Here is a 14,490-nt window from a genome sequence, read left to right as displayed (position 1 = left end):
TAGGCATCGGTAAAGTATTTGTGGTCTTTGTGGTTTCTCCGGGTAAGTTATATTGCACATTTGGGCTGTGTGGTCTGAGAGGCCAGCATTTATTACACTTGCATCAACAGGTTATTACTAACAAATTAACTTTAGAACCTATAAATATTGTACTAATGTGTCAATAATCGTCTAAACTACAGTGACCTCTGTACCACTGGCTGTCAGTTTTTTACAATTTGGTGCTATATTCTTTGTTGAAGTACTCAGCTTTTATACTGTGTACAATTCAAAATGTGTGTAAAATTTCTGGTGTTACTATTTTAAACCATAGCAGATAAAATATAAAAACGTTGCACAATGTTATATATCTATATTTAATTACTTTTTAAAAAATAAACATTACACACCTGTTTTGGGTATCCCATCCGGCCCATGGGGATGTCACGGAAATCTTAAATGTATGCCTATGTCGATATGTATATAATTTTAAAGGTCTTTATCATTAGAACAAATAGCCGTAAACCACACTTCATAACCTTTAACTGCATCTGTTAAAATAAGATCAATATTGAAAATATGACCACCATTGTGTCTAGGATTAACATTCTAGAGATTATTCTATCAGAAAATAGAGCACTTTGAATACATACTGGGATACTGAAGACAAACAGACGAAAGAAGTTTTTCCAGCCCTCAGAGTGAGCAAAATTTCAAATATATATCCCAGTTTTCTCAGTTATCAAGATACCCTCTTGAGTGGTAAGTTTGAATAATGCTCAGCCAAATCCCATGGATGGAAATGCACCACCACCTAATTCGATCTTGCCTGTATAGAAGTGAAAATTTGGGCGAAATTTAAGTCTATAAGCTAAATTTGTTCTCAAAATAGACAGACAAAAATAACAACAAAAAACAGTGGAGGAAGTTACCAGCATATAGCTCGAAATTTATTTTAATAATATACTACAAACGTAAAAATGAATGATGAATTTTGCTAGTCCACTTAGTTTATATAAACTTCACTGATGCTTAAATAAAAACATACAAATTTGAAGCAGTTCAATGAGAACGATAATTTGATATCTCTGTGTGGGTTTGCTGTTGCTTGGATTTCTGTTAACTTGGTTCTGCGTATGTAAATTGTGATTCTGTTTTCAGCAATCTATACTTTTAAATTAGTAAATGATTTATGACTGGTTTTGATTTAAGTCACATAGAAATCCTAGTAATCAGCCAGATGTTAAATAATACGTGTTGCCATTTTGCTATCAGAGTGGAATGTGCTGAGCTACATTATAAGCTTAATGTAGGTCAGCATTGTGCAGTATAGCACTGTGTGTGTTGTACACCAAGATGGTATGTGGCACGTTTTCAGTGATTGTGATTCTATATCTACGGCAGACTGATCAATTTTAAAGTGGCTGTTGTATTTTTTAAACTTTCTTATTATAATTTAAATGTTGATCCTATTTAAAATACCTTCACACAACAGACATTGCTTTTTTTCATGACAATGTAATAAATGCAGATTGGTGTTCATGGTACCCTTCTTAAGTTTTTTTTATATATATTATAGAGAATTACAGTGTAATTGGTACTATAATATAAGTAAGAATTGTGTAAAAAGTTTTGGAATATTAATTTTAGCCCTAGCTGCTTGCCACTTGAATTTTGATCTATCTTTCATTTTCACCATAGTAATTTTTAAATGTTTAATAATCTGATGTTGCCAATCCATGTTTGTGGCCAAAGATGAAGAAAATGTAATAAGTTTATTATACAGTGTCCCATATTATCTTCACTTTAGGGAATAATGTGAAACATTTTATGAAAATCTTGTGTATGACCTAGATATGATCTGTTTTAGTATTTAACCCATTGGCCTTGTATCACGGAACGATTCCGTGACAGCTAGTCTGGGCTCAAAATTTATATCACGGAACCGTTCCGTGACAATTACAGTGCCATCTAAATAATTTTTTAAAACTCCTTTTTCAACCAAATGTTAGTATAAATTAGACTAATATTGTTGTAACACATAAGAAAAACTGCAATACTACAATTAATTTAAATTTAAATTTTTTATTATATTTTTATATATATAAAATTATATATAATTTTTATATAATTATATTATTTTTAAATTATGACCAAATATATCACTATCTATTTATTATTAAAGCCCATTTCATGTTAATCCAAAAAGATATCAAATATAACCAAATAACTTGAAAAATAAATTTTTGATAAACATATAACAAAACTCTTACGTTTTTAGCATTTTTAATAGGATAACTCCAGTTGAGCTGATAGTAAAAATATGTATAAGCCAATGGGTTAACTCAGAACCCATGGTCTTGAAAAGTGTAAAATACAGAATAATATTATTTTACCATTAAAACGTTGTTAATATATTCTTAATAAAAATATAATGCTTTTAACAACCAAATACAAAAATAAGTAAGTAATATTAAAATATAAAAATTGATTGTGTTTTAAAATTGTATATGATCAATGCATAAAAATTACAATCATGATTATAGCTTATTATTATTTTGGGAATTTTATGGTAGAGTAGTGATAAGGTATGTTTATTGGGAAAAATAATAGTCTATTTTACAATTTTACATTATTCAAATTTGTTGCAGTGAATCTGTATGAATTGAAAACTTATCATGAAGTTATTGATGAGATATATTACAAAGTCAATCATTTGGAGCCATGGGAAAAAGGCAGTAGGAAAACTGCTGGTCAGACAGGCATGTGTGGAGGTGTAAGTATATTGTAACTGTGATACAGTTTCACTTATTTTCTTTATATTTATTGTTACGTAATGTGTTACTAATACATTTCTTCTTCTTGTTTTATACATCATATTGTATAGTCTTATACAAATTTTTAAAATAAATTTGAAGAACATGTACAAAGAGCAAAAGAAAATAAACAAAAAGTGAATCTTGAAAAACATTTATTTGAATAAAACTACTCTGTAAAGACTAGCTGTAAAAGATGTGGCCTATATCAAATGATCTAAATGAGTGTAATGATATGAATAAATATATGCTTTTGCTATTACTCCATACAATCGGTGTACTGAGTACTGGTAATAATGATTTACCAAGTATTTTTTACTCTAAATTGTATATGCATAACATATTTTAGTACTGTACCAGTAATATTTCTCAACAATATACAATTTAATGTAACTAGTTTTTCTTGCTGAGATTTATTATTATTTTGCAATAATGAAGTGAACTCTAAGGTAATCTAGCTTCATGATTTACTGTTAGCCTTCCAGAGATTGCATGGATTCTGTAATACCAGTGGACTCTTGCACTATTTTTGACCATATTAGAAAAAAAATAAGAAAAAAACAAACAGTCTTGCCTTTATTCTATCCAAACAAACTCTTTCTTAACAATCTAAATTATTTGTCTATGCATTGAATATATGCTATGAAAATTAATACAAAATAGTTACAATTTAAATTATATTAAACTTAAATATTGCAAATAGATAAACAAGGAGATGAATAAACACAGTGTAATTATGGCATATTATAAAATGTTAAATGATCATAATATTATTTATTTTTTTAAATGACTCCTATCCCCCAAAAGTACTATTTTGGTGTATTTCTGGGTATTAAAATTTATTTTCCCGAATGGTTAGGGGTTGAAATACAGGGATTTTTGTTAAAACAAAGAAGGTAGGTTACTCGGTCCAGCCGCTATACATTGCAAACGGGTCTGTCACACCCTGTATAAAGTAAATTTAAAACTGTTGATCCTTGCAAATTGTGGATACTCATAATTTTATTTAAGAATTTGATTCAACAAAATTTAAATGATAGTTGTGTTTACCAATCGTTGCTGAGGGAATCGTAACCATGTATATTTATTATTCATGTTGAGATATTCAGATAAATTGGTTGTATAAATCAATATTGTGTAAATATATGTATTTATTTAAATGTATAAAAAGTGGCTTACAGAATAGAGTAGAATGTAATAAATCTCTTTATTTGTATTTTATTTGAGTAAATTAAAGGTGTTATATTATATTCATATAATTTACAAAAGTAAATCTCTCAAATGCTAGAACTCATTAAAAATTTACTCTGTCGATCCATAAACCAGTAAAAGGTGTTCTGTCTTGCCATTCATTATCCATAGTTGATCTGGTATATGGTTATACAGTCTGCCATCAGTGTCAGGTTTCATCTCAAAAAGTGTCATTCTCTGTTGTGAAGTCACAGAGGATGCATGTTTCGTTTGGTATTCACAGATATTATTTTTTGTGTGGAATTTTCATTTTAGCATGTAAGATTACATCTCATGTAAGGTAACAACTGTCATGATCCTTAATACCTTGAAGTCATTTAAACATTCTTTTATTTGCTGCAGGTTGGGAAGGATCCTTATTGCTTTTTTTTGTTTCTTAAATCAGAACTTTCTCTATGTTTGTTTTTGATGTGCCTCCTCATGCAATTGGACTATGTCTGATATGAGCCTCATATAGTCCAAAGTATGCTGTCCTAGCTGTGGTGTTATCAGCAATAGTTTTTTCTTTTCAAAGCAAAAAGTGTAGTCAAAACCTTTTTGTTTAACCGGTCAGTATGGGGTGACCAAGTGAGGCCTGTGTCAGAAACTAATCCCAGAAACTTTACCCCTGTTTTAAGGTTAAAGTGTACGTTTTAAAGCTCTGCCAAGTTATTTCTATTTCAAAAGAGACTTGTTTCTGCCATATTTGCGACTAGGTCATTTTCTCTACAGTATTGGTTGGTTTTGTTTAGGCTTAAGTGGGTCTTAACCTGCAATCCATCACAAGTGTGTCTTCACTTAAAAAGGTGGTATCTTTAGCACACATTAACCATGAACACATCCTTTCCAGTTGAAGAGGATGGTCATTTTTGAATAAAATGAATAGAGCTAATAATGAAACAGAGCCCTGTAAGACACCTTTCTTTAACACCTTTTGGAGTAGATTTTACAGTGTTCAGCTAAGTTGTCTCTGTATTTAATCTCACCACTTGATTCTGTCCTTCCAAGTAGGAGTGAATCCAATTTTGCTTTACCTCTGAATTCCAAAGCTTCAAGTTTTTACATAGTTAAGTCATGTTAAGAATAAAAAGTTTTGTTATAATCAAGCAGTATTCCTGAGACTCAGGGGACTTTTTTGTGTTTTGGATAAACTTTTGCTAGTTTAATGTACTTGGAAATAAAGCTTCATGGAATGATTCGTTTGTTACATTGGTCAGGCGCAAAGTTAGTTCTTTAGAGCAATATTTTCGAATTTTTGGTGGGATCTCGCCTAATTCAGTGGACAATTTAGGTTTAAAAGTGTTCATTATAGAGCAACTTCCTCTGAAGCGATTGGGACTAAGTCATTCTAGGACTGTTGCATGTTGTTATGTAAGATTGAGTCATGGTTCTTTGTGTTAAACTGGCTGTAGGGGCTATATTAGATGCTTCAACAAAATGTTTATTCAGCTGTTCCGGTTTGTCTGTTAGGTTAGTTACAACTTTACCATTTATTTATATTTAAAGGTTAGGTTTATTGTTTATTTCTTTTCTTATTTATAACAGACCATGTAGTTTGTGACCTATTTCAGCCTGATTTATGATATTGCTAAAGGCTATCTCACTCAAGGTTTTAGCCTTATGCAATATAATATTTTTCTTACTGGCACATTTTATCCTCGTTATAGCTCCTGTTAGTTCATATCTTGCAAAAGCTTGAAGATATTCTTTTGTTTTTTACTTCACAATCCTTAAAAAATATTTCATTGTTCTTGCTTGTGGGTCTTTTCTTCCTTTGTATTAGCAGCAAGATGTTCACTCAGCCAGTTACTTCCTGCTAAGGTAGTTTTTAGGTAGTATGGATTGTTATAATGATAATTCCTTGTGCATGATAACAGTTGGAATGTATTTGACCTTGTATCTTGCATATTTAGGCTTTATCGTAACATATCCTGGTGTGTATAATTTCTACCTTCAGATTATTTTTAAGTTATTGCAGATACAGGCAATAAATGTAGATAGAGTATTTGTTGCTCTAGTAGGTAGAATGTGTCACTCTAATAGTAATCTACATTAATATCTCTCATGATAATCAGAGGATGTTTTATGTCTTTCAATCAGGTCTATGATGTTAGACACTTTATCTAGTGGTTCAAACAAGTTGGCATTTGGTTGTTTATATAATCCAAGAGAATAAAATATCTGTTTGGAGTCCTCAGCTTGAAGAAAGCAGCTTCACTCAAAAACAGCAAGCTAAATGTGGGTTTGAGTTCTCTCTCTACATTCCTCACCATGTTCAAACTGACATAGTTTGAATAATTTTTCTGTTATAATAAAGTCTTGTGACTGTCAGCAGAATGTCTTCAAGAATTATATATACCCTTCTGAATATGAATGAGTACTATGCTGGATAGTTTCCCCTTGCATGTTTCCTTAATTTAGTGACTTGAGATTATTATAAAAGAAATAATTCCTCCAATGTTAAATAAAGAAACTGAATAGGTCTCTTTGAATATTACAGATTCTATCTCTTCTTTTCATTTCCATTTTTCATCAGATGTCAGCCACTATTATTCTCGGGGACCCATTATTAAAATTTAATAAACCACAAATTGGTGCATGCAATTGACAAATCCGCACACTCACTTTTGTAAAAAGTACAAAGTCGTTTGCATTTAGGAAATCTCCACTCTTACACCGTTGTTCCATAAACTTACCCCAACAAGTGTGTGGGTAGAGAAGTTAAAAGGCCAACTAGCAAAAGCAGTATTGTAAAACCAAATTTAGTAGTGTTGTGTAAGAGACCACTATGTCCCCAATGTTAGGGTAAGTCATAATTATTAAAAAAATTAAGTTGTTTATTTTTAAGTGAATGTGTGTAAACATTGTTATTTAGAAAAAATCAATCACAATAATTATGTAAAGGAAATTATAAGTATTGCTTTAAATTGTTTTTGAGTTTGAACCAGAATTTGGTATCGTATGTCGTCTCAACATTGTTTATTCGTATTTTTTTATTTCAGAACAAATTATAGGTAAAATAGAGGAAAAATTTATATTAGTAAAATAAGGTTTTGCTGAACCACAGAGGTATTGTGTTTATATCTGCAGTACTATACCTACTTCAATTTAGAAATCACGGACATAAAGACAGCATCCTGTTACACAAATTGATGTGAAAAAAGACAATTCCATTTTATTTTACAGTGACAATGGACTTTAGAAGGACAGTCATTCTGTTCATATTCTGCTGTGCCGTGTGACATCGGATTTGTATTTATATGATCTCAGTTAGTTATTTTTCTTATTATTGTCAAATAGAGTATATAATCATAGCCCAAGTAAGAATTAATAAAATAGAAATAGTAAATACTCATTATTAAACTGTGTCAAGTAAGATGTTCTGAGTTTTGTATTGTTGTAATATGTATTACTCCGTGATTACTTACATTATATTTATTGAAGTCCTAGTTACAGCTGAGTCATATTAACCCTAAGACTAGTAATCATGCTCTCAATGTGGGAGCCACTATTGTGCTATACAGGTGTTTACAAATTTTCTGAACACCTAATCCTATGACCCTGTTGACCGTTTTATGGTATATATTTGTTTCTTGGCACATGCAACATAGCAGAGATGTTTAGAAATGCTTTAAAGTAGTTTCCTTTGTTTCCAATGGATTGTGAATACTTGTCTTTTTCCCAGTTACTTTCCAGGATGTGGTGTGATTTGTGATGTTACCTTGTGTGTCTCGGACTGCTTTCGAAACCTTTCTTTTTACTAAAACCTGCTAAAAGGAATGAACTTGTCTGGTCTAACTTAATAGAACTGATGATAATCAAACTACACTTGAAGTATAATGTGGCTGATTCCCTAGACCATTATTAAGACAATGATAACATTTTCTTTTGTTATTTAGTTATTAATATCATTACTAATTTGAAGTTTATGAAAATTTTAACATGTAAAATGATTTTTTATGTTATTTCAGTATGTCTACAAGGATAGAATAACAGAATAAAGTATTTTCTTTCCATTGTATAAATACATTAGATGTATACATTTTGTTTTAAATTGTAAAGTAAATTTTAAAGTAATTTTTATTAAATTAGTCAAGATAAACTAAATGCAAGCAATCCTATTTCTAGCAATGTCATTATTTTGATATGTGATTTTTGGTTATGAGCTTTGGTTTAATTGATAGTTTTGGTCCCAAGTCTACTTTGCCAAGTGTCACAAAGTAAAATGAGATCTAGAAATTAAGAATATCTATTAATTATTTTTGTTTTTCTTCAAGTTTTATTTGATTATACATTAATGGTATGATTTACTAAACATTAATTTTACTTTTGATTGAATATTGTAAACAAAGTCTTGGTGTTTTCTTTTTCTTAATCATTAAAGTGGTTATATGGTTACTAAAAGAAGCAATAAGAAGACAAATTTGATAATGATTTCAACAACACAGTGTGTGAATACAAAGTGTTAGTGAGTTCTACTGTGGAAGAATATTTTGATAACATACAACCAACTATGAGAATGGATCGATATTAAAGATGAACAGATCAGTTTGATCATACACCACCATTTAATCAATTAGCAACTCTATTTTGAAGAGTACCTCACAAAAGTTGTGTGTAGTCAGTATGAATGGGTAAGTATGTATTCAGAGACACCTTTCAATGAATGGGAAAGTGGAACACCGGATTTTCAAATGCCAAATCTACGTTCCACACTGTGTCTTTTTTATTTTAGGGCAGTGTCGAAGATGAGTGTCAGTAGGAAGCAAGAAGACATTTGAGTAGGTGTTTAAAATGAGTTGGAGTGAAAAATTACACTAAGATTTCATGAACTGGTACATGATAAATAAACCCATTTTTCTCACTATTGCAGAAGATTAAACATGATCTGTGTATAATCTAATGTAAAAGCCATATTCTGTTCTGTTTCTTATTAATTTTTATTGTAATATTAAATCCTCGTCTTTTGGCTTGCAAAATTCAATTTTCTATTTCTTTCTTAAAGTTTACCTCTTCATTTATTCAACCAGAATTATTTTACCATAACTAATTTGTCTATAGGCAAAACATATATTTTTTAGTAAATGTTGCCAAAGTTAATTAGAACAAATTAAAGTTTATAAATTAATAACAATTGCATTTAAACATCACAATTAGTCATAAAAATGTATTTTAGTGTATTATTTATCATAAGATTGTTGTATTATTTTGGAATAAACTGGTTTAGTTTTGATATGTTAAAAGCAATTTCAATTCTCAATTCGAGGAAAACTCAAAAACATTTAATCTGGCTCTGAACGTATATTAGAAAGACTAGGTGGCTTATTTATAGTTGACAGTGTTTTATTTTAGTCTTCTGAGTTGCATATTTTATAAAAAACTATGAAATTGTGAGTCTGTGATTGAACAATATGTCTTATTGGTTGATGTTTTTTCATGTCAAGGGAATAGAACAGATTAGTTTTTAGGTATAAGTGCATTTATTAGGCATTGTTATATTAGTCTCAAAACATTCTTTTTGTCGGATTACCAGACTATTTTGTTTCTATTAACTGACAGCAAATTTTTCATTGTGTTATTTTGTAATTTTAATATAGTTTTAGTTGCGTTATTTTAACAGTTGAAATTATTCTGAGAATAGCTTTCATGAACACATTTAAAGCTTTCAAACATTTTTAAAGTTACATTAACACGTGAGAGATTACACCACTTTCTGGGCATGGCAAGTGCACAAGTTAAAGGGAATTTCAACATGTTCACTTTTTTTATTATTTGTTATTTTCCTTTTATAACATATTTTCTGGAAAAAAGAAACCTGTGATTAGTTTAGATAACTGTATCTTACAATTTACTAATTTAAATAATCTGTGTATAATTCTCATTCGATACAAAACATATTACAAGAACAGTACAATCTGATATAAATTTTACATTACACTGGAGGTTACATGTGAGCTAATTGTCACTTATACTTTATTCAGCACTCAAAAGAAAAATATTTTTATTCTTCAAAAGGAAGTGTGTTTAATAGAAACACTTACATGTAAAATTGAACTTTAATTTACTATAAGTGGGTTATTGGAGGTATCAGTCTGAAACTTGTCAGTGTAAATGATGGCGGCCATGAAATGTCTGGGTGATTGTATTTCCTGGAAGCAAAGTATTGAAGTTAAACAATAGTTACAAAACAGTAATCAATATTTCTCTACGTTTGTGCTCTGTAATTAATCTTGCGTATACCTGGGATGTCTAAATATTTGTTTATCTGGATCACTTCTGTTCCCAATTAATCCAGATAAACAAGATTGCTCTGTGATATACTATACTCAGATTAGGTCAGATGGAGATGAAACATTAAGATTCAGTTTCTAGATTTCAGAAGTATGACGAAAGGCCCTAGCACATTAGAATATAATCTGCCATAACCTGTACAGTGAAAATGGAGACTTGTAGAGCTACATATACAGCACCAAAATACTGCAGCACCAATTAAAAACTTTCTATGTATATAAATTTAAAATAAAGTTAACAAGTACATTATTACTTCCTATGCACCTTCCCTCCATTGATCTTGTTCCACTATTAGTATTCTGATATGTCTCAAGGATAACATATCAGACTAACCTTAGTCATCTAGTTACCTTACCCAGCTCAGGGTAGTGTTCTTCTTATCTAGAAGAGCTACTATAAATGATTGTCCCAAAAAGCTGATTTTCTCAATCAAAATTAAACAGCATAAAAGATTTAAAAAATATAAATTCAACTTTAATTTTTCTTAAACTTCAAGAAATTATTACAAATGATATGTACTGTGATAACCTCTTTAAGTATTTTTCAGTATTCTATCCAGTATACATTGTCTTCTAGTAATGTTATTATTACAAGTAAATACAGTTTGTATGTAAACTATAAGAATGTTAGCAAGCAGTGATACTGTGTGCAATCTGTTGGAACAGGTACGAGGGGTGGGAGCAGGAGGGATCGTGTCCACAGCCTATTGCCTGCTCTATAAGCTATTTACCTTGAAGTTAACAAGGAAGCAGGTAAATGGGCTAATCACCCATCCCGATTCACCTTACATTCGTGCTCTCGGTTTTATGTATATCAGGTAAGTGGCCGCTGGCTGGTACTGTGGCTTGTCAACGAACCATAACCGTCTGACTCTCCAGTGTTGATCTGTGCTCTATTACTGTGTAGTTATAATTGGGTTGATCCTGTCCTACATTTAAACACAAGATTTTTATATCTGAAAGTACAATTGTACCAACTCCAGTGTGTGTGGATGATAGCTTTCCTACCATTCACTATCATCTCTTAAATACAAATAGACAAAAGCCTTTAAATAATCATTTAATAAATATAAAAAATAACATTTAGAAAAATTGAATACAAATTTATTCAAGTAAAAAACCAAATTTGATACATTTATTAGATGAAATAAGAGTTTTCTATTATACAATCACAATTATTTAAAATAACAATAAGATCACAGTTAAAACTTATATTAAAACTATTCTGTATAATGTGAACAACACCCAACATAATGTTCAATATTTGATTCCCATTTTTTGTTGTAAATGTTCTGTAACTGGTAATTGTAAATGTAATTGAACACAATATTTATATTCTTAAATGAATATACGAGTGTAAACCAGTTTTACAATCTATACTGTCTTCATAATTTTTTGTTATTAAATAACAATAAATGACTTTGATAGAAAAACAATGAATAAGATTACATTTTAACAAGGATTAGAATAGAGGATGTCCCACAAAGAGGTTTACACATTTCATATTTTGTTGTTTAGTCTTTCTTCCACTGATTATTCCAAAAGTAACTCTAAAGTTACCTAAAATTCTGTGTGGAAATTAAAATTTACTGCTTAAAGTTTAAATCAATTTTATTTTTAGCATATTATTTAACAGCTTACATCAAGCATGTGCTGCTTTTTTGCTTTTAAAATAAACTTTTACTGTCAGAAGTGTAATTTTATTTTAAGTAATGTATACACAAAATAAATGCCAATATAAAATTTTACTGTAAAACCAATTTATTCAAGTTGAAAATCATCAATTACACATGTTTAATAATTAATAACAGACTTGTATTATCATAAAAATAATTCCTGGGATATCCAAAGAAGTTTCTTTTTGATAACGTGTTTGAGATGCTTATCATTGTTGGAACTGTGGATGTAAATTTGTTTCTTTAAATATCCATCAATGACAATCGGATGTCCAATTCAAAAAATTACTCCCTTGGCCAATCGAATATCCATGAAGGTTGTCATGTAGTGACTGCTTTCAAGGCTGCATTTGCAAATTGGTTTTTTTGTGCTATCTTTTGACCACATTCATAGAGGTGAAATGTTCACAGAACATGCTGGTAATCCCATGAAGTATACAAAGTTTAAAAATTGTAGGTATGTGGAGAAAACTAGCAAGCAATAGAAAATTATAGGCATGAACCTCTTTGTGGAACTCTAAATAACTATATTTTTAACTTGTCAACAATATTATAAATTGTGTTTTAAATTTTAAGTTGAACAATTTTACGATATTTAGATATTTTCTATAACTTTGTGGCAGATACGGATTGTGTATGTCTGTTACTAAATTGTAATTTTAGTATTTTGATCCTTAATAACTTTCCTGTTTGACCTTGTGTTGTTTGTTACAGATACACTCAGCCTCCTGCAGATCTCTGGGACTGGTATGATGAATATTTGGAGGATCCAGAGGTAGGTAATGTACCCCTTTTCTTATATGCCAGAAACTGCTGCATCCAGAAAAGTAGTCTATATTACTCCTTTGCATTAAAAGAGGGCAATGTCTTTTTAAAACACTGAACATATTATTTATAATTTAAACAGTATCATAAAAAGACTTGCTGAAATTAAAAATAGCTTGGTTTTAGTTGTTTTTAAATGGTTGTGGTGTAATCACAGTGTCAGTTTCCAATCATACTCATGTTAAAATCAGCACTGAGGCGTCTTCTTTCTTGTTTAGGTTATTGTGTGCGCCTTATACATATTTGACATAAATTAGTAAATTTTACTTATTTAAGTACATTTTGTTTTCACAAATGAAGTCAACAAATACCTGTGCAAAATGTATTAAGTAAAAGTATAAATATATTTTGAAAATATATATTGTAAATGAAAAACATTAAGTCTATAGGTAATGTTAAATAATAAAGAAATGTATAAAAACTTCAAGTAAAGCTACATTTCACTATTACCACACTGTTTCATGGGTAGAAGGGCCAGCTGTCCCCCACTGGAAGCAAAAAAGTATGAAATGGTTGTAAAAGTAGATATAATTCTAGAAGGATTGCTAATCTCAACTGCAGTATTCTATTTATATGTTATTGTTTGTCCTTTGGATTTACTACTAAAGACCTTAAACTTAGTTTCCATTAATGCTCAGGAACGAATACCTAGCTTGCCTTAACAAATTTAAAACTACAAGAAAACTTGCTGATAGAATCAAAGTAGTGGACTTTAAAATCCTATAATAAAAGACTGAACACTTAAGAAGCCAAGTTACAGCTAATTAATTTTCTAATTCTGAAAATTAATAATTAAAAAAATCTGTGAAACAATAACTAGTGTCCTATAATAAACAATTTAATAATTATTTTGCCAATATAGCACAACACACAATTGATTTTAATAAAAATGGTACAAGGAGACCAGTTGAACTCTGATGGGACTCACATTAGTAAACTCGGTACATTAAGAGCCACAACTGAAAATGAGTTAAGAACAATTATTAAAAGCTTTAAATTAAAAACTCAGCATGAATTGATTAGATATCCTCAAAAGTACTAAAGCATTGTGCATAAGAACTAATTTGCCCCCTCACTGCTGTCTTTATTAAATCCTTTAACCCCTTAACACTTTGAGTGCTGGCCCTAAATAACATGTAACTCTATAGAATGCTGGGCGTTTTTGGTGGTTTTCAAAAATTTATTACAAAAAAAGTATTTAAGGTATAAGAAAAATACTTACATGCCTTAATTCAGCTTACTTTCTTCTTTATTTTAACGTGAGATTGGTAGTGTTTTTTTCAAAAACTACACATCAATAATCCTTTTGAAAAACATATGTTTTTGGAAAAAAAAAATATTTTTTTAAACAGTTTTTTTATCTAAGAAACTAAACTAAGCATATATACAATTATTTACAATGACCCATTCACAAATATAAACTGTCCGTTGAATAATACAAATCATATTTTTATGCTTTGTAGTTTTTTTTTGTGTGGTACGCCTTAAAACATATGTTTTTGCACGGTGGGATTTTACACTCACAACACCAATAACAAGTGTCTTTCCTTTTGGCCTTTCCGCACTCTCTGGAACCCTTTTCTGAGCAAACCTTGCACATCCTTTGCATTTTGGTCTTCCCTGGTGGCACTGGAATTTTTTTCCAGAAAATGTTTACCCGTGGAAAGTCGGCTG

At 30.1% G+C, this 14,490-nt stretch overlaps 1 protein-coding gene across 2 annotated transcripts in view; it reads left to right on the top strand.

Moving 5' to 3' along the window:
- LOC124359492 (pre-mRNA-splicing factor 38B) overlaps positions 1–14,490 on the top strand; it is a 49,710-nt gene that overhangs the window by 8,827 nt on the left and 26,393 nt on the right. For both annotated transcript variants that reach the window (XM_046812261.1, XM_046812260.1), the window contains exons 3-5: positions 2,631–2,755; positions 10,982–11,133; positions 12,706–12,766. In XM_046812261.1, the coding sequence (XP_046668217.1) occupies positions 2,631–2,755; positions 10,982–11,133; positions 12,706–12,766 (338 nt within the window). The remainder of the gene's footprint in view (positions 1–2,630; positions 2,756–10,981; positions 11,134–12,705; positions 12,767–14,490) is intronic.

Source organism: Homalodisca vitripennis, chromosome 4, assembly GCF_021130785.1.
Source record: "Homalodisca vitripennis isolate AUS2020 chromosome 4, UT_GWSS_2.1, whole genome shotgun sequence".
NCBI lineage: Eukaryota > Metazoa > Arthropoda > Insecta > Hemiptera > Cicadellidae > Homalodisca > Homalodisca vitripennis.
The sequence above is the reverse complement of the archived record's forward strand: the minus strand, read 5'-3'. Positions and strand labels throughout refer to the sequence as shown.